The sequence below is a fragment of the Mercurialis annua genome, linkage group LG2, assembly GCF_937616625.2.
Source record: "Mercurialis annua linkage group LG2, ddMerAnnu1.2, whole genome shotgun sequence".
Lineage (NCBI taxonomy): Eukaryota > Viridiplantae > Streptophyta > Magnoliopsida > Malpighiales > Euphorbiaceae > Mercurialis > Mercurialis annua.
This window is the reverse complement of record NC_065571.1, coordinates 3,833,525-3,855,530: the sequence shown is the minus strand read 5'-3', so window position 1 is coordinate 3,855,530 and position 22,006 is coordinate 3,833,525. Positions and strand designations below refer to the sequence as shown.

At 28.7% G+C, this 22,006-nt stretch overlaps 1 protein-coding gene and 2 long non-coding RNA genes across 3 annotated transcripts; 2 read left to right on the top strand and 1 right to left on the bottom strand.

The window, feature by feature from the left end:
• Nucleotides 1-5,642: 5,642 nt before the first annotated feature.
• LOC126670706 (prefoldin subunit 3) lies at nucleotides 5,643-9,250 on the bottom strand. The gene is made up of 6 exons (XM_050364516.2): nucleotides 8,990-9,250; nucleotides 8,834-8,891; nucleotides 8,227-8,298; nucleotides 6,691-6,810; nucleotides 6,507-6,608; nucleotides 5,643-5,973 (listed from the first exon to the last, which is right to left on the bottom strand). The coding sequence occupies exons 1-6, from the start codon at nucleotides 9,118-9,120 to the stop codon at nucleotides 5,890-5,892; spliced, it is 567 nt and encodes a 188-aa protein (XP_050220473.1). The 5' UTR covers nucleotides 9,121-9,250; the 3' UTR covers nucleotides 5,643-5,889.
• Nucleotides 9,251-12,344: 3,094 nt separating this feature from the next.
• On the top strand, nucleotides 12,345-14,531 carry LOC126669733 (uncharacterized). Its single transcript, XR_007638542.2, has 3 exons — nucleotides 12,345-12,647; nucleotides 13,701-13,779; nucleotides 14,419-14,531. It is a non-coding gene; the product is annotated as an uncharacterized LOC126669733 (long non-coding RNA).
• A 401-nt stretch (nucleotides 14,532-14,932) lies between these two features.
• LOC126670289 (uncharacterized) lies at nucleotides 14,933-16,308 on the top strand. Its single transcript, XR_007638706.2, has 2 exons — nucleotides 14,933-15,499; nucleotides 16,061-16,308. It is a non-coding gene; the product is annotated as an uncharacterized LOC126670289 (long non-coding RNA).
• The last annotated feature ends 5,698 nt before the right edge of the window (nucleotides 16,309-22,006 follow it).

Here is a 22,006-nt window from a genome sequence, read left to right as displayed (position 1 = left end):
ATAATTGATTCTGTTTCTAGATTAAGGTTCACATCATCCACTAATGGTGGTTGTAAACTGAACTTTCAAATTCTTATTAGGTTAATTATGAAAGGGTTAGATTCTAGAAAAACAACCAATTTATTCCTTGTGTATTTATTTTTATTTTGTGAATGGATCCTGTCTAGATTTTTCCATTTGTTTATTTGGATTAAGAATCAAATTATTTATTGCTTTTAGACCCTCAACTTATCCTATGCTCACAAATTTAATATCTTATCAATTAGACTATTAGTTCTTTCCTATAGACTGCATAGTCATGATGGTCAACCCAATCACACTCATTATACTTAATTACACTTGCTTAATCTATTTAGACTCAGTCAATAATTAACTTTATGAAGTCCGTGTACTTGTAGTAGTAAAAATGTTGTATTCAAAATTTCAAAAAGTTTCATTTCAAACCTCTCTCTTTTAATTATTATAATAAAAAATGCTTATATTTTTATTAAGTAAGAAAATTTCATATATAATAATATATATATATTTCTTTAGTAACTTTGCGATTTGTGTAAAATATATGCAAATAGCAATTAAAAAAAGGTTTAATTGATAAAATTAAAATATATTTAATTCTTAGCTTATTTTTAGAACAAATTAATCCATAATTAGAGAAATCTTATAAATTTATAAGAAATTATTCAAATCCAATTTTATCAAAATTTTATATTATTATAAAATTTATGAATATTTATATTATTATAAAAATTATGTTTTTTTCTCTAAATATAAACTTGGTGTTACAGTTATGATTTTATAATTTTTTATGAATATTTGCATTTTTATTATTTCTGAGTACTTATTTTTTTCTCAATAATGTTGCTTTTTATTAAAATGGTCAAAAGATGAAGTTTGGTGAAAATAATAAGTTTTTTTGTTTGCCAAAACCAACAACCCCAACTTTAATCTTTGACACTTACAACTTACAAGAACAATATATAAAGCAGTAATATTTATTTAATATGCATCTCATTCATCTTGAACGACTGAATTAATTTTATAATTCCTAAAATGCAATGTCAATCTTCCACTATCAACCAAACTTACTTTTGTTTTTATTTCGGACACAGATCGTTGCAACACCAAAAAACAATAATTTATTTATAATCCGCTAATAATGTTCTATTTAGACATTTTGAGATTTAATAATTAAAAGTTTGAATTCAAAATCTCGCAATTTAACAATAAATATATCCAAAATTTTATTCAAAATTGATAATAATAGTAATATTATGTTAGAAATTTGACTTTCAACTACAAATATATTATTGGTAAACATAGGTTTAATTCATTAAATTCGATAGATGAGGTGCCAAAAAATTATTATTAAAAATAAATCAAACCCGTTGACTTGATTATATTTGTAGATGAATAGGTGAAAACACAAAGCGATGATTGCGGCAATTGGAATTACTCTAATCTCCTTGCATTAATTAATTAATTACCATATGAATAATATTTTTGAAACCTGAAAAGAATAATGTAATGTTTGTTTATTAATCAGAATTAATTATTAATATTAAATCAATTACTAATAGTGACGAGTTCATTGATCATAATACTATGATAGAGGCAGCACATGCAGAGTCAAAGTCAACATATTATAAATTTAATTAACAGATAAAAAGTAGAAAACGCGTAATTAACAGAAAATGACAAATCCAGTTTAAGGGCAAATTTTGGTTTAGTAATGACAGAAATCAAATAATTTGTATGGATTTACGTGCACGTCTCTATATATATTTGCGATTCTCTCTCTCCTTTTCTGCTTTTTGCCTTTGGTTTGCATGTGCTTACAACTCCTATTTATAAATCAATCCATCCCTAAAATCTATATTTGCATATGAATTTAATTATCTTATAGTAGATTAGTAAATTTTTTTATCAAATGCTTATAGTTAAAAATGTTAGGTGATAATTGATGATGGTAGATCTAAAAATTCTCACATTCCAAACGTTACTCTAACAAATGAAACTTAATTTATCATCAAAGTGGACTCTTAATTTATAAAGTTTAAAATTGTTTCTAATTTTATTGCCTATAAACTAAAATTTAGATTCTGATTTGTTATTTTATCATGAGCTGAAGTCATCAATTTATATATAGTTTAGGGTGATCGAGCATGTAATGTCAAGAAAGATATAATCAGAATTATATAAAGTGTATAGTAGACACATTTTAAAAAACATTAAATGATATCATTAATATGAATCCGACGGTATATATAATTTTGCACAAACCCACCTTAAAAAATTGTTTTGTCCACATTATAAATATATATTTTATATTTTGTCCATCTTATTAAAAGAAAAGAGATAAGCCGAAAAATTAAAATCAACGATGTTTGATTGTGATAAAAAAATATTAAAACATGATGTATTATGCTTTATATTTCTGATCATTTCTCAAACATTTAAATCTGAATCAAAAAGATCTTAGATTTGCATATTCACAAAGCACGCATGATCAATTAAGTTGAAAACTCATGATTTGTATCTAAATTAAAAGATGTACAATATTTACAAATTTTCCATTGTATAAGAAGTTGAGTCTTAAATTCCAAATTACTATAATAAGATTAATCTTAAAATTAACAATATTGAATCAAAGTACTTATCCCCACTTGTTAATTAATTAATTTATTGGCTACATGCAACTTGCACGTAAATAAAATCATAGAATGAAGCAAAATAAAACCCGTGACAACAGAATTGCAGATTTTCAGGAATCAAAATCTGAAAATCAGATTAATAAAACAAGTAAACTTAATTAAAATAATAAAATAAGTGGAAAACTAATGAAGAATAATTAGTAAGAGTAGTGATGTGAAATAGAATGTCAGCAGAAGAAGAGGAAGAACTAAGAAGTGTGTTATTGTTGACTTTTGGAAGGGTTGTCAAACCCACATGGCAATGCATCATCTAATCTCTAAGAATGGGACCCTTGTCTTTCGTCAAAAGGTCAACTCCCTCTGAATATTACAGAACATGACTCACTTGGTTTTGTTTTGGTTTATTAATATTATAATTTCATATTCTCTGCCGTTTCTTATTTTCTTGGGTATTGCAGTCTGCAGTCTGATTCAGTGTTGAACCTTAACAAGGAAAAAAGCTTTAGATTCTACTCTACATCGGGTTTGATATTCATATGCGGTCAAATCAAAATTCGTTTCCTTAAATTTACTTATTATCAACTTTTATCTAAACACATAAAATAGTTGTAGTTTTTTTTAGGTTATACATGCGATCTTTTTTTTTTAAAACAAAGCGAGAAATTGTAGCATTTGTAAGAAAAATTGATCCCAGAATTTTATCAAAATTTTGCACATCGCATATCTTTAAATCTATAGCGCATTGGGTGTGAAAGTTTGAATTTAAACTCTTTCACAATTTTACGTAACCGATTAACTTTATATTACTTTTAGTATTATATTTAAGGATATGAATTAAATTTACACAATTTAATTTTAATAAATTAAGATATAATTAAATGTGTTGATTTGAATTGACACGATAATAACATCAACACATAACATTTTAAATCGTGACATTAATGAATTGAATGAATTGGCATGCTTATTCGCAATCCGACGTGTTTTAGGTCGTGTCGCAAACAAATTTATTTGTTTATAATACGAACACATTTAACTTAATCTTAATCCGTTATTGTTTTTCTTTTTCGTCAGGCGAATCATATTTAGATGTCATGATTCACTTTGACACTCCTAGTAATAGTAGGTTATTTTTATTAGTACAAAAAAAATTACATTGAAATTTCCATATTAAATTATAAACTACTATATAATATAAGTAAAATAAATTTTCTATTAAGAAACAATAAAAAGTATGATCCAATTTTTTAAAATTTAATAATTTAGGATTAATCAGTACATTGTTGTAACCATAACTTCAAAATATGATACAATTTTTACTATTTTTTTTCTTTATCTAAAAATCTATTCGGTTGCATATACTTTCCATGAAGTGATGAAATGGAATATTGGGTGGAAATTAGAAGAAAAATAAATAAAACAATCACAAAAGGAATGATTATTAGGTAGGCAAATAAATGAAAATGGGAAATTAAATCCCAAACTTGATAGGCAACGAGGACAAGGGAGGGGACTATCTTGAGGGCAACAGTTATAGGAGAGAATTAGTTAGAAGCGAAGGCAACCATAATGCAAGCAGCGATTTGGCCATTAAAAAACCGGCATTCAGGACAAGGATTTACCGACACATAAATTGCAGCCGACAATTAAATAGGAAAGATTACAATGACCCACAACCTTTTCACTTCACAAATCACCTCTCAACTTCATCTACCTTCTATACCTTGATAGCTACTGTCCTAAACAAAAATGTCAAAGTACTCATAGTCATCGCCATGGTTCGGTGCCAAAATGAAGTGATCCTAACCAATATTAAACCGATTAACTTTCGGTCATTCGATGCATGCGGGGCGTAGAGAGGGGCGCGTATGGTGGGCAATTGTCTACCTTTACCCAGAAGTCTCTTAAGGATAGTTTAGTTGTTTGGGCCGTCTTTTCTATTTGTTATTTGACCGAACATAAAAAATTTAAAAATATTAAAGCGGTGACAGCAAACTTCCACAACAACTGCTAATCAAATTCAATCTACACAATCAAACAGTACAATTCTCAAAAAGTTCCGAGTTAAAATTAACTCGGCTATCTAGCTCGAACTTTCTGATACTTGTGTGGTTTGATTATGTAAACCGGGTTTGGTTTGAAATTATTTGTGAAAGAGGCTATTATTACAAATGATATACCATGCATGAAAAACAGAATAATCTGTTTACTTTTTTCTTTCTCCGAATAAAAGTTCTGGCTCCACGAGTGAAAGCATGGGCAGGGGCTACAGCCTACAGTTGCAAGTAGCATCAAATTGCATATAGTTTGGGAATATGAATAGAAGACAAAAGATTCCTTAAATAATTTGCTTAGAAGTTTGCAAAAACTCTAAACGTAAAGAGGTTCATGTGTGAAACCTATGGCCGTCAAGACCACCAAAGCTGCCACCACGCGACTTCACATTACAACATTCAACCTCATGTTATGCAGTTTATAACAAAACAAATGTATAATATAAATTGCTTTGCTAGTGAATCCTAAATTTGACTTGATCAAACTCCAACATCATGTCATTTTTTGACTAAAAATGGCATTTTTCAAATAGAAAAGAACCAAGACCTACGATCCTTTTGAGGAGGAAGAATAAGATGCTTGCATAAGCGTAAAGACACATTTATCGAGTTCTCGACCCCTGAAATTAGATTAAAGTTATTATTTTCCCTTATATTTAGATATTATTATTTTTTCCCCCTAATATTAGTAGATGTTTAGTAATTGAAATCTATTACAAGAGACGTTTAAGTTACGTGTAAGGAGAAAATAGCGATTTTTCAAAATATAGAGAGAAAACGGTAATATTATCTAAGTAGTTCAACTTTTTGCTGATACATCACTTTCAGGACTGAACCTTATTCAACTCCCATCATTTCAACTACTGACCCTAAATATTCAATTCTTAGAAACCTAAACAAATGCAAAAGAATAGCTCACATCAAATGAGATATCAAATACTAGGGTAATAAGGACATTGCTGCTCATCATACTGAGAAGTTATATCATGTTTAAAAATACAAAATCCGTCTTCTTCAACAGAGTTCCTATATCAAATCATACTTTCAACAGCACTCCGCAAACCCCATGAACCAAAATTTGCATTATCAGAAAAATACAAGGACATTCCATCAACCAAAATTAAACAATGAAAGATCAGGAACATACATCATCGCCTCTTAATCTAAGTTGCAGAAGACTCTTTTTATGATGCTGAGGAAGAAATAGCAGCAGTTTGCTGCATTCGACGATGATGAACATCCCAATTATAGACTCGAGCGATAGTAACCTGACAACAAATAGTTTAAATAGTAAAAATAAAATAAAATTGATGATTATTTGTTTTACATACAAATAAGATGCATGAAATTAACATTGAGCTTTTTGGACTTCTATATGTTGTACTTTGCATTGCTTCTTTCATGTTTACTCTTCACACTTTATAATTAAATATTAGGGTTCTCGTTAGCGCTTTAACCACCATGTTTGAAAGTTGGCAAAAAAAATATTCCACCTTTTATTTTATTTAGACAATTTCTGGCTCATTGCCATAATCCGGAGTCGTTTGTTCAAAAAAAAAACTGCCAAAACGGCGTCGTTTGGTGAAGGGAAAATGCTTTTGGACTAGAAATGCCAAAAAATGAAAGGTTTTCTCTTTTTTGCCAACTTTCAAATGTGGTGCTTAAAGCTTTAAAAAGGTGAAAGGTAGGGCTTTTTTTTGCAAATAACCCTAATTATTATGCGAACCAATGGCCATGCAAGATAAATAATAAACATCAGTTTTAGACTATTCATCTCATATACAAGCTTCATTAGCAGTACCTGTGTTATTGTTACTTGATCCCTCAAGAATTGCAAATCGGCTACAAGAACTTCCAAGCTAGCCTTAGCGTTATCTAAATTCTTCTGCAAAAGAGCCATGGCCTACACAACAAAATAAAAATAATGGCATCCTTCACTGGATACAGATGTCTTTCAGTAGCAGATTAATATGAAAGGTGCAAACCTCTTCACAGGAATATTCCAACATGACATTTGCTCCTAGCCATAAACACACCGAGTCTGTATCCTGAATGCTTGCCCGCGAATATATGCCTTCAGAGACCTCAAAATCAGCAAGAAGTGCCTGTATTTAAAATTCAGATCCAATGAAAAGCATAAAACAAATTCCGGATAATTGAAGCAATAGGAATTTCTACATCAGTCGGGAACATGTAACCAACTGCTATAGACTACATGTTCTTGCAAGCTATATAAACTGAAGAAGACTTCGTCAATACTGAGAGAACAGTAGATTTAATTTCTTATACTAAATGCAGGCGTAATTTAAAAAGACCAGCCTGGCACTTTAGTAAGCAACTGAATCAGAGACATCAATAAGTAATTTCATCCGTTTTCACTTAACATATGAAGAAGTTGCGTAATGTGAGGAAATCTTTCAACATATTGTGCATATCAGGAAAAGAAGTGCATATAAGGATAACTAATATAGAGTTCATAAGGGCAGCCTTTGGATAAATATACAATGTTGATATCCAGCAAACAAAGACTACGACCAAGAAAAAACTGGTCTGCTTAGGATTTATAGCTCTTAAATTAGAATATTTTGAATAGTCTAATAAAAAGAAACCATAAGTTTTTCCTATTGAGAGCTTCAAACAGGAACACTATTTAATAAAGCAGAAATTTTAAAAAATGAAGTTAGTGGTTAGACAGCAAAATGTTCCAGAATATCATTTGTCCCTTGACTGCACGTAGAGATAAAAAGGAGAGATTTTCAATATCTCTTGGCTTCAAACATGAGGAGGTTGCACCATTTTTTTTAAATTGGTGATGATTGAAGGACTGCAAAAAATTGTTGGGTATACATTCTAATTTCTAACTAATATAGTGCAAACAGCAAGATAAAGAAGTTGAAGCCTTGAAGGTATTTACTCTAAGCAAGCCCAACATAATAAAGGTAACTTATTTCTGAAAAATGAAAAAATCTATAAGGAACATCCAATTAAAAAACAGTAGTACTTCTTCTTTTACTTTTTGTTCCCTACATAAGGAATCGATGGACACAAGCTCACATAAAAAGCTCCGTATAAAAGGGAAATAAAATTCAACATTTATGAGGAGCAAACAATAAACTGACAAAAATATTAATCCTGGATAACATGCAACCGACAGCAAGACCAAAATTATCAGATCATGGACAGAAAAACAATGTTCTTGCACAACACTAAGCACAATACAGTAAACAACAAACAAGAAGCTTTTGTTAACAGCTTTAATTAATTAAGTTATGTTTGGGAATCCATCCATGCATCTATCAATGAGAGCATGACTTATGATCACGTATTTAAGTCTCTAGTGTTTATTCTCTACTCGCTGTCCTATTAAACAATTTTCCACCCAAGTATAAAAGTGCCATGGCTACACCGCCATGCTTCAGCCTATAAAGGAATAGTCATATTATACTAACAATATAGACGTAAAATAGATCATGCAACAAAGCTACAGGTAACATAAAAATATGGATATGCAAAAAACGAACCTCACCGGTGCCCTTCTTATCCTGTAAAGTGGCAACAATATCTAAGCACTTCTCAATATCAGGTATCTTTGCCTGACACCCACAATAAGAAAAGAGAGTTTTCAAAATGATTAGTAAACTACAAAAGTAAGATGGACTTTAAACAAAATTTCATCTCCGCATCATGACCCACTTTAACCTTTCAGGTCCGGCTTCAATCCAAATAATATAGTTCCCATTGTTCGAATTAAGATAATTGAAACAAAAAACAAGCATGTAGAGATTCAAAAAGTAGAACCAATCAAATTACAATACAGTAACATTGAACATTTATAAATGGGCAAATTATATTTGCTTACTCTTGCCAAAGAGATATTAGATTTACACTAATGTCTAAAATAAAGCCTCGAGTCGGTGAGGCTGAATACAATAAACCTAGAAGTTAAGTGCATATAACAGTCATAGAATTTTTTAAAACAAACTCACAATTGAATTTGAATTCCATACCTACTAGCATAGCATCAATATATAAGTTTTTAGTCCCCCAAATTAACCAATTAAAACAATCACATTAAACATTACTTAACAATAGCTAAAAATTAAAAAAAGTAAATTAAAAAAAAAGTACCTGAAGATCCCTCTGTTGAGCAAGAAGTTTCATCTCAACCAGCTTATACTGCTGAAGCCTGCGACAAATAAAATTTAAAATTAGAGTTAAAAAATCTTTAATTAAAGAATCTTTTAAGACTAAAAACTGAACTAGATTAAGAACAAAAAACAAAACCTTTCTTGGAGAAATGAAAGGGCAGAGTTGACATCAAAGCCAGAATTATTGAGATAAACTTGTACATCTTCTACAAATTGAGCTCCCGGTATTCCTCTTCTCTCCGTTTCTGTTGTTGACGATGAGGACATTTTCGTCAATCTTTAATTAAATAATTAAATAAAGTAATTGAGTTTTTTTCTCTTTTTAGTTTCTGGGTAGAGTGTTTAGGGACTGAGGAGACTTTGTTCTTCTTCTTCTTCTTCTACAGTTCTTCTGGAGCAGCAAAAACAGTGGTGTGCTATTTTGTGCCCGGTGGTAACGACGTCGTTTCCATAGTCTAATTATCTGGGCTGGATAGCCCATCAAATGGGCTTAGACATTAATCTTTGTGAATTGTCGGGCCTGCCATTTAAGTCAGACGACAGAAATAGTGGGGAATGAAAATGGCTCATTAGCCCGAAAATGAGGCCCCCGCGTTACTTTTATATAGCTCTTTATGGTTTCCTCAAACTATTTGCAAAAATATATTTGTTTTATTTTTTTTTTTGATATATAGAAATATGATTTTTTTTATTTTTATTTTTCTAAAGATATGCTTTTGGTAGATTATTGTATATATATCTATCTATAATCTATATTTATACTATATATAAAAGCACGGATGGGGGGGGACGGGCAAATTTACTGAATAATCCTTTTCAATCTATTACTAAATAAAGGTTTTATAGTCATTAACTAATTAGTTATTTAATTAATCACTATTATAATTAAAGTCCTAATTAGAATAGGTAGCTAAATTATCTACAATTTAATTTTTAGTATGTAAAAATAACAAAATTGTCTCCAAATTAGTAGGAATACCTATCTTTTAATTTGATTTAACTACAAAATTAAAATACTGTATTTGGTCAATATATTATTATTTAAATTTTTATCTTGTTATTTTTAAAGATATTATTAATAAAATAAAATTAATTATTTAATTATAATTATTATAAAATCAAAAAAAGAATAAATTCAGTATGGAAAAAAATTTCATAACCGAACATATTATATTTACTTTTACAAAAATTCTTAACTAATTTAATATTAATTATAACTAAAAAATTGATATAATTATAATAGATTTATTAATATATACATTGACAAGTTACGTTACGAGCCACATGCATAGCACGTAATGCGAAACTAGTAAATATAAAAGTGTATTCGCGGGGGAACACTTCTATTACCCTCTACATATTTTATTCAAGTTGATATTCCTAATTGTGACATATAAGAATATTTATACTTAACAAATAGAAAAGATGACATTCCTAATCCATAAAGAAAACATATTAAAAATAATTATCGCAGTAGCTATCATTATATATTAAATTTCTAATCCTAAAAGGAATTGTGCAACAACTATCATTATGTGTTAAATTCCTAATCCTAAAAGGAATTGCACAGATATATCACTATATATAAAAGAATATGACGAGTTTCAGGTTGAATCACAATAAAATGCCAAACGTATTCGTGAGAGGTCAGTTATAGTCAAACGTTTAAAAATCGGCACATATAGCCATTTTTTACTATCTCTGCTTCTTTTATAGCCATTAGTAAATCGAACCGGATTTTACTGACAACAAGGCAGCCATGTCATCACCAACATTAAACTAAAATCATATGTACCACATTTAAACTAAACCAAACTCGATTCAAAAAAAAAAATTAAACCACATAATAATTAAATCAAAATTAAATTATTATAAAAAAATTGTCTTGTCCATTTTCTCCTTCAATGGAGAAGACAAATCTGTGTCTTCTCCATTAAAGGAGAAGACTTGCACTGGTCTTCTCCTTCAATGGAAAAGACCAACAGATTTGGTCTTTCTCCATTGAAGGAGAAGACCCAGCTGTGGGTCTTCTCCTTCAATGGAGAAACCCAGAAATTGGGTCTTCCCCATTGAAGGAGAAGACCCAGCTCGGTCTTCTTCAATGGAGAAGACCCATAGCTGGTCTTCTCCTTCAATGGAGAAGACCGATCTGGATCTTCTCCTTCAATGGAGAAGACCCAAATCTGGATTTCTCCATTGAAGGGGAAGAACCACAGATCGTCTTCTCCTTCAATGGAGAAGACCCAAAATTTGGGTCTTCTCCATTGAAGGAGAAGACCCAGATAATGGAGAAAACCCATATTTAATTTGATTAGTATAAAATTTAATTGTTTTTAATCGAACCAAGTTTGATTTGGGTTCAAATATGACACTTATGAATTAAAACGACGCCGTTTTGATGATTAGGCGATGACATGGCTGCTTTGTTGGTATAAAATTCGGTTCGATTCACCAATGGCTATAAAAGAATCATAAATAGTCAAAAATGGCTATATGTGCCGATTTTTAAACGTTTGGCTATAACTGACCCCTCGCGTAAACGTTTGGCATTTTATTGTGATTAAGCCTAATATTAAATAATCAAATTATAATATTTGTGTTAAAACTTTAATATTTTTATATTTATTAATTATTTACTATGAAAAATAATATAAATTTGCTTCAATTATATTATCATTTTTTAATAACAACAATATGAAAAATTAAATCTATTGCTTAATTCTAACTTTTTAACATTTCCAATAAAAAAATTAAAATTTTATATAATAATTAAACAAAAACAAATAAAAAAACACAAGTCTAATAAAATTTAAATAATAATATTATTAAAAAAATATACAATTATAATATTAAAAAACGAGTCATACAAATATCGTTAACGTGCGTAGCACGTGGCCGAAAAAACTAGCTTTTTTAGAAATATATAGAAAAAAGGAGTACTTTTGTTAAAAAATAAAAAATAAATATTTTTGCAAAAAAATACTCCCTCCATTTTTTTTAGTTGTCACTTTAGACAAATGTGTTTTTTCATCAATAGTTGTGTTTTTAGAAATTTAAGATAACATTAACTAGTATCTTCCAAATTTATCCCTCCCCTAATAAATGACTTATGACTCAATTTATAAAAACATTTATTAAATAGTAGGGTTATTTGAGTATTTACTCTCATAATTTAAGACAAAAACCCACTTTTTTAATATTTACAATTTTAGTTAAATGGACAACTAAAAAATTGGAGGGAGTATATAATAAAAAAATATAAATTGTGTAATTTTTCCATTATTATATTTATTTACATGTGGAATTCAAAATTTTCCTTAAATTTTCATACTGCAAGAGACTAGTAAACATCTATTACATTACATTAAAGTTGGACCAAAAACACTGTAGCAGGAACAGTGTTTTGGCAACTTTACCCTTTAAAAATCTGAGTATACCGTTTGTGTCTTATCTCAGTTTCTTTTTTAACCCGTTCTTTTTTGCTAATTACTCTTTCAATCCCCCTTTTCTTTTCAATCGTATCTTTCTATTGCTCCTGTCGTTCTTATCCATCTTCCTCTCTATCGTTCTTCAAAAAAGAATTTACTCTAAATTTTGTTCCAAATTTTATAAGATCATTTAGTTTCGTATTTTTCTCTTTCATCACCCACCGCCGCCCGCCGTCCATCACGATTAACGTCCACCACGACATCGTTTGAGTCCCACAAAACCAGTCTAAGAGAGTTATGGAGTTTTTTTGATAGTGCTTAGAGCTGTGGAGGCTGCACAAATAATGCTGAATGGTCGGCTAGGAGGTTGTGCTTTATCCATGGAGTTTTGCTACTATTAATCATCGTGCATTATACTTTTTTTGCTCTCTCTAAATCTCTGGCTTACGAGCTTTTTTCAAGTGTGTACAACAATAACTGTTTATTTGATGATAATTGCTATTGTTATTTTTAATTCATCTTGAATTTAGAGATAAGTATATTGCATTTTTAATCTCACATCTTCTAATATCAAAACCTATTTTCAAGTTTATAATCAAATTATTTATGGATTTATTATCAACAAATTGCATGATGATTAAACTTAATTGGGGACAAATTTTTTTATGAAGGTTACTCATAGATGTCCATCAAGATAATTGGAATCCATAGGCATAAGTTTATTGTGAGTGAATGTTTTTCTGAATTGAAAATATTGATAATAAGTATACCCTCTGTTAGTGTTTGATTTTTTATGTTAGATTTTTATTTTAATATTTGATCTTTTATGTTAGATTTCTATTTTAGTGTTTGTTTTTGTTCATTTCTTCGCTGTGCTTTTGGTTTATTTTGTTCTATGTTATTTAAATTGATAATTAGTACGGAGTTCTGAAAAGGCAAAGTGAAAAGAGGTATATTGAGTAAATGTCCAATTTGATTCTTCATTATATAAGGCTTATTTAGATCATGGAATGATAGAATTGCAGATCTTTTCGTAAAATTATCAATGGTACTAAGCTGATTCCTAGAGTTTTACTAATTTTTGATGTTTTGAGATTGAATTTGAGATAATGATATTTTTTGAAGTAGGGTTGTTAATGTATTGATAGATGTTTGGATTTCAATTGGTAGTTTAAGGTTTTGAATTTGCTCCTACTTTTGATTTTAATTTGTGTTCTTATTTTAGTTTTTAGTTTAGTGTTTACAATTGCTAAATTTTCATGTCCACTTTACATTTTACTATTTTATTGGCAGTTTCACCTTGCAATTTGAAATTTAATGTGTAATTTTTTAAATTATTGTATTTAATTAAATTCTACACTATCGTGAAGTTTATGTTTTAGAATTTTAACTGCGATTCTATGTTTGTGGTAATTGAAGGTCATCGAGTTTGACGATGCATTACGGAGAGCAAATCTAAGGTGAATAGGCGAACGGGGTGTATTCAAGCCAAATTTTGGTAAGAATGCAAAGATTAATGCTTTAGAAAGCTATTAAAGCCTATAAATTAAACGCTACATTAATCTGAATCTGATGTTTGTTGCCATTTATCAATTAGGGTGTGCAGCAAAACCTCATCTCTATAGTATGATTGTTATCAGAGTTGAGTAAGGTTTGGTACATGGTACAATGATTTATGCCATCTGTACCATTTTATTTGACATAAGCTTAATAATGGTACTTTTATTTTGTCAAACGTCATACATTCATAATTTTTATTTTAATTTGCATTGTATTAAATTCTTCGATAATAAGGTCAAATAATTAGAATTTGTATCATTTCATAATTGGAGATCATGCTAGCAAAATATAGGAACGTCTATTATAACCAAGATGTATTTCATCTTTATGATAGTTTTGAACATCATGTGCATAATAAAACTTCAGTTTGCATGTATATTCATTTGTTATGACACTGCTGCCTCATCTTTTTCTAATATACGGAGATTATCATTACGAGTTATATTTGTAGTTTTCCATGGATATATTATGATTTTAAATCTTATGTAGTTTCAGTTTCTATAAAAAAATTGAAATAACTCTCCATTTGAGATAAATATGTGGCTTCAGCTGACATATAATTTGATTTCACTTGCAGGCTTGGCAGAAACATGAGGAAATAAAAGCTATTGAGAAAAGTTTGAATGAGTACATGTATCAAAATTATGGCCCGAAGCATCGCGAGGGCTTCGTTCTAGTTTCAAATAAATTCAAACTTGTACACAAGATCATAGCCCAAGTTTGGCTAATTTACGCCAGGTCCAATCCGATCGGTTTATTTTACACATAAGTTTAAATTTTATTGAATTCGGTTTAGATATTGTATTGGTCATAAATTTAACAAGTGTATAATAGAAAAAATAAAAAAATTAGCAAAATTTAAATTGTTAAATTTTATTTTTTTTAAACCGTGTGAGAATGACAAAGTTGACAATTGTCTTTTTTTAGAAAGATAGAATATATAAGTTTGGTCCATAAATTAGATTCATATTGAATTTTTCATATCTATATAGAATTTAACTAGAAAATATTAGTTTAAATCCAGACATATGAAAGCGAGTCCAATATCGAATCGAATACAGGCTACAATTGGTGAAAAAAATTAGAGAAAATTAGCCTAGATACTATATTGGACCTAATTAATCTCAATATTACTTTGACAAAAACCCATTTAACATTTTACGGTTTCAAAAAATTGAATTTGAATTTATGATTGTTCCTTTGCACGAATACAAATATTTAATTGTCAAAATACAAAGTTATTATTACGTGTCAACCAAAATTTCCTTGCATGTTACCATTTGTGATTGATTTTTCCTAGATTCTCTCCGAAATTAACTCAATCTTCTCATTTACCAAATCTTTCCCAACAAACAAATCCTTTTCATAAACCTTCTCCGATTTATTCTCTCCACTTATTCTCTCCATTAACCCATTCACTGAAACTTCTCATTCAATTTGAATTTAGAAGAAAATTAATTTCATAATGGTCAAAATTAGGTTTTGGCAAAATATCTGTCTACTAAAAAACTTTCAATTTCTAAATAAAAAAAAATTGACGGCAAAAGAACCATAAAGTTCTTAATCGGAAAGAAGATGATAATAGCGATTTCGAAGATTTGAATATCATTGATAATCGAAAGGATATGGTTGTTGTTGATATGGTTATTGTTGTAAAGGTATTTTTTTATATTTTATCTTATTCCCTATTTTTTATCTATTTCTATGTATATATGCAATGTTATTTGTTGTCTTTTTTGTTTGTTATTGCTTTTTGTTGTGAATGAATTTGTATGCATCATTGTAGACTGTTGTTAATTACTATGTTGTTTATAATATATTTTTAAGGATATTTTTGAATTGTTTGTTGGTGATTTTGATAAATGATCTCGAATTCAAGAATTTATGATGTTAATATTATTTTTTTATTAGATATAGTTAATCAATGGTTAACTATGTGTAAACTGACAGTTAACCAGTGTTTTTATTTTACAAAAAAATGAAGGACCTCTTGTCGCCATGATGAATAAATCGGAATTGGGGATCAGATCCGCGACGCAACAACAGTTTTTGATTTGTAATTATATGACTTGATTTTTTTGTTGGTTAACCAATGGTGTACTAATGGTACATCAATAATCTTATTTTTTTTAATATATTCATAGTTAACTTTGGGTAAACTTTAATTCTGCAAGCATTTCTAAAGTTTTGAATCGTCTTTGTTATTTTTTATATTGCAGTTTTTTTCTGTCAAACTGATGAAGAAAACGATGAACGAAGGCGGTTTGAGTTGAACGAAGAAAGCAGTCGTTGGAGTGGGACGAAGATAGGCGAACGATGAACGAAAACGAACGATGAATGAAGGCGCGGTGGCCGGCAACTGTTGTCTTTTTTTATTGTAATTGAGATATTAGCAATGATGTAAAAATAATTAAAGTTAACAATATGTTTTCTAATGGTTAATTAATAGTTAACTAACTTTGTATGATTTTATATAAAACATGAATATATTGATAATTACTTTTTTTAATTACAGTTAACTAATATGTGACTAATAGTTAACTAACAGTTATTGTTATACGTATGATTATTTTTAAAATAATTGAAATTTGATGTTCAATTGTTTTTTGTTATATTTGAATAATTTTGAAAATAATTAGGGGGTAATTATATGTTTCCTAACGGTTAACTATTAGTTAACTATACTTGTGTTGGTTATCTAAAATATGAATACATAATGTTAATTATCTTTTTTTAATTAATTAAAGTTAACTAATAAGTGACTACTGGTTAACTGACAGTTAACTAATTTGGTGTACTGTTAATTTTAGGATATATTATTATTAGATTTATTTAAAAATGTTTTTATGATGTTAATAGTTTTTTTTATTAAATTTAATTTATTAATGAACTACATGTAAATTGATAGTATATAAATTTTTTTTAAAATAAATAAATTTATATTGTGTATTCATATTTTTTTTTTTGATAATTGGGGAGGGGAGAGCGCTTGTGGGAGGAATCGAACCCACGACCTAGCAATTTGCTGCCTAGCACTTATACCATTTGAGCTATATTTGTTGATTGCTTATGATGAGTTGATGAATTTCTTGTTTTGCTGGATTTTTTTTGTTTCTCAAATGCTTGTTGTTTTAATTTTTTAATCATTTTGTTTTTTTGGTTTTCCTTTTACCGTTTATGGCATATAATTCAAATTATCAGTTACTATAATTAAGGATTATTAAAGATTGTTAAATATTAATTGCTATATATTTATGCTTTGAGATTTTGTAGGAGATTTTGATTCTTGTAACCACTTCCTTCCTTTTTTATAGTTGACAGTAATCCTCAAATATCATAAAGTTATTTGTGCAATTTGGAAATTTAAAAAGTATGTCATCAACTTTTTTTTGGTCAACAGTAAAAATCTAATTAAATATAGACATGTAGGGTATTTATTAATTTTTCTCAAAAAATTAACTGATCGAACTCGGTGCAAACGGATCAAACGGGTATCCGACCCACCAATACCGAAACTTTCATGAATTTATAGGATGCAAATCGAATTTTACAACTAACAAATGAAGTGCTTCATTTGTTTATTTGCTATGAAGTGCTTCGTACATTAGAGTGTAGCCACTTACCGTACATTTCTCGGAAGGTCAGGGGTTCAACCCAGCCTTTTGTTGGTGAATTTCTTTAAAAATGTTATTTTAATTAATTTCTAACACTGATGCATACTACTCCCTCCGTCCCAATAGAGTTGTCCACTTTGAGAAATTTTTTTATCCCAAAATACTTGTCCACTTTCAAAAAGTAACTAACTTTTACACTCAATTTTCCTATATCACCCCTATTTAAAATTTACTAATGGGTAAATTGAAAGTGGACCCTATATTAAATAGGGATATGACAAGAAAAGTAAGGAAAATTTTGCAAAATCCATGAACAATAATTGCTTTTCTTAAACTGTGTGATAAAGGTAAAGTGGACAACTCTATTGGGACGGAGGGAGTATATTATTGATAAAAAAAAACAAATAAAGTGCTTCTGTGATGATTGAAACTTTGAAAGCCGTCATGCCTACAGCAACAAATTAAAGGTAGTAAAAGGGAATGTGTAGCCTGCCAATAAAATCAAGCCTTTAAGGACAAGATGTCTCCGTTTAGTGGGTGGACAAAATATTAAATTGACGAATAACTATACAAACGCAACGGTTGCGTCACGTCATTCGTACAATAAACCAATGAGACGTTAGTCATGTGCAAATGTTTAATAATAAAAAAATAAACAATAAATAAAGATTTTTTATCACAAATTATTATTGACTTGTTGTAAAAATGACGTTGCATATCCGTTATGTGGGATAAACACTTTAAATTGACACTCAATTAATTAGGTACATTACATACTTATGATAAGGTTTTAATCCTAGTCATAATAGACCGCAAGTTGAAAACTAGCTATCTAATCCTAACTAGCTAGGCTGTTAATATAGGTTTATCTTTGCTAATTAAGCAAAGGCAAAATCCATTCTGAAAGGTCCTTGTATTATACTTTGGCTTACATAAGAAAAAAACCCCACCTTTTAGCCCCTTTTCAAATGCACCTTGATGTTGCAATTTTGTCAGTTGCACCCTAATTCGCATATTTGGTTTTCAATTCCACCCTCAAGTACTAAATTGATCTCTTTTTCATTCGAAAAAAGTTTAAATAAGTCATCAATTTTTAACTTTTTATGTGAAAAAAAATTCAAACGAGTACTTTATAAGGGTTTTTATGAAATTTTCCTGAGTGAAAAAGAGTCCAATTTAATTTTGAGGGTGGAATTGAAATCCAAAGGTGCGAATTAGGGTGCAACTGACATAATTGCAACGTCAGGGTGCAACTGAAAAGGGGCTAAAAGGTGAGAGTTTTTTTTGGTGATTAAGCCTTATATTTTTTCTTTTATTTATCGAGTTCTTATGAATTAACTAAAATTTGTCATGTTGCTGGAATTTAATTTTTTGAATTGTTAAGTCCTTATCTTAGCAAAAATAAAAAGAATTACAACATGTTGTTAGTTAACGTTTGCAATTTATATACCAGTTGTGAAAAGATTATACTTCATCAACGAACAAGTGAGAGTCTAAGCATATTTTCTCAGTTAAATTATACTTTGACTTGGTTTTTAGTGACATGTAAATTAATGTTTGTTGTTTCATTGTAAATTGTAAACGCTAATATATTTAAAAACTACTCACCTTTAGATTTTTTTCAAAAACGTTGGAACTTCATCAATTGTACCATATTTCGCATATTTACGTTTCAATAAATATCAAATTAAACTCTTTTTATTTGGATAAATTTTAAAATAAATCCTACACAGTTTTCAAAAATTCTAAATATTATATGATGTTGTAAATTATACGTACAAATCATCTTCTTCATAAAATAAAAAAATATATATATTAATTGTCTCCGACACCGCTTCCCTTCATGTCGCCGCCGTTTTCCGTTACCACCGCTACCAGAGACGACCTGCTTGTTTTCCCTAATCGAAGACTAGAAGCAGTTGGTCTTCCATGGAAGACGATCTTCCGTAATGGAAAGCGGCAGCGGGTCGAGGAAGTTTCCGGAAGAGATGTCGGGAAAAATATATTTTTTTAATTAGTGGAGAAGAGGGCTTGTTTGATTGTAATTTAAGTTAATGGGCTTGTTAAAAATTAGCCAAATAAAAAAGGCATAAAATGACCCTTAAATTTGGTTGTTTTATAAAGTTTTATCCTTATAATAATAAAATCATCTATTTTTTTCTAATTTAGAGTGCTATTGAAACATAAAAATACGAAATAGGATGCAATTGACGAAATTACAACGTCGTGGTGCTATTGAAAAAAAAGTAGTAAAGGTAACTAGTTTTTGAGCCTATTGGCCAATTATGAATGTTAACTAACGAGGCATAGTTGTAATTTTTATTTCGTTCCATTTATATTAAGATAAAGACTTATTGATTAAAAATATAAAAGTCCTGAGACTGGATGAATCTCAATTGATTTATAAAGATCAATAAATAAAAATCAAATAGCATATGTTAATAGGGCTAAGTATTGGTCGCTTCATCAATTTATGTTTCAATCGATCAAAACCGACGATGCCGAAGTTAACTAAATGGAAAACCAAGTCGTTACTATTTTTGTAAAAAAATTTGGTTTCGGTATTTTATTTAGTTTGCTCCATATTTTCTGATCCAAAATCAAATCAAAGTCTTAAATTTTAAAAAAGTGAAAAATGCCTGAAAGTTTGATATAAAACCAAACAAAATCCTTCGTATTTTTTATAAAATATAATTATTGTGCCATGTTATTTATACAACAAACTAATAATATGTTAGACATGTGAAAAATTTGATAGTTAAAAAGTAATTAAAAAATTTCCTATCACAAATACTCATTTGCTTGTCATAAATATGACATGACACAACCATTATATAAGATAAACACTCTTAATTCAGGGTTTTTTCTGCCTCTATAATCTTTTTAATAGCATTCAATTAATTATGTTTATAATTTAAGTTGTGATTTTCCTATTTAACTATTAGAATATTGTCTAAATTGCTTTATATAGCATCTGATTTTGAAGATTAAATATGCAATTAAGCAATTAGTTGTGAATTCTGAATAGTGTCTATCGAAGCTTTTTTAAAAGAAAAGTAAAATTACACTACGCAGAAGCTAATAGGAACTAATTAAGCAATACCAATTTCTCACATGATTCATTAAAAGCCAAACCTTAGCAAACATTAATGTGATATATATACTATAGTCTTATCCATGATCTCTAATCCTACCCTAAATCACAAAGATTATTGGGTCCCATTAAGCAATATTGGGCAGGTGCATTGGCCCTTACTCTTAACTTACCTTAACCTACATTATAAGATTTGGATCTAATTATTCAGAAAGCACAAACTTTTGAATTTTTTTTAAGTAGCACCTTAATATTGAAAAACTGTCGATTGTATCCTATTTTATATTTTTAAATTTTATTATACCCCAAAATTTTAATTTTGAACAATTTTATTACTCTGACTCTAAGGATGCAGCCATTCAAAACAACTAAATAGAAAAATAAAATAATGTTCTTTTTCACTTAGAAAAAATCAAACAGATCATTTAACTTTCAAAAAATTCAAATAAGTCCTATGTAATAATTAAGGATATAATTAATTTTATTACAAATTAAATAAATCAAAATTCAAAATTCATCAACCTACGATTCCGGTGGCACTCTTCTCCGATCCTACCGCTGTTTTTATATCTGACAAACCAGATATGATTCGTTTTTCCATGAAAGATTTAGTTAAAATTGACTGCAGAAGCATTTATCAATTAAGAGTAGACTCAATAAAAAAAACTCCACAAATATAAGCATCTATTATAATCACACTGATAGAACATTTGAACTACTCAACTTTTGTAGGCGAACAAAATTACAACTTTTAATTAAACAGTTTAAAAGGAAACGAGATAAATAATAAATAGATAATTCCATTCAAAAGCATACCATAACAAAATGAAATTCTATAATAAAAATTTGACTTAATAGTCTAGAAAGGGTAAATATTTTTAATTTATTTAAAAAATTATAATAAATTTAAATCTTTTATAATTTAATAATTATTTTATAAAAAAATTCATTTCTTTAATTAATTTTGTTATGTTGATCTTTCATCACTTAAATCTCAATTTCCAATTTAACTTTTATAATAACTTTTTGATTAGCAGGATTTATTTTTTGAAACTAAAAAATCTAACTCCTAACTAAAAAAATAAAGAGTAACAGACAATTTTACTATAAATTCTATACTTTTTAATGGTGAAGTAAAAAAACAAATTTTAAGCTCAAAATATACATAATAGGCACTGAATATTATTTTGAGGTGAAAAATTGACACAATTATATAGATTGAAAAATTGACACAAAATATTCTTCATTTCATCCTCGGTTTCCTTTTTTAAGTAGCGATGTGTTTCGATGTTTGAATTGCTTTGTAAAATGATCTTATTTGTTTGATTCTCCCTTTACCTTCCACTTCTTGTGGTTTAGCATAATAAACAAGCATTTATCCAAAAAAAAATTATATAGATTGAAAAAAATTAAATAAATTTCAGCAAAATTTTAAATTGAAATAAATTTGTGAACTT

Bases quoted from the DNA above. Each gene is read 5' to 3' on its own strand.
- LOC126670706 (XM_050364516.2), bottom strand. From the start codon at position 9,120: ATGTCCTCATCGTCAACAACAGAAACGGAGAGAAGAGGAATACCGGGA. The intron at 8,299-8,833 runs GTACTTTTTTTT...TGTGGGTGTCAG, and splicing joins CTCAACAGAGGGATCTTCAG to GCAAAGATACCTGATATTGA. The intron at 5,974-6,506 runs GTACTGCTAATG...ATTTGTTGTCAG, and splicing joins ATCAAGTAACAATAACACAG to GTTACTATCGCTCGAGTCTA.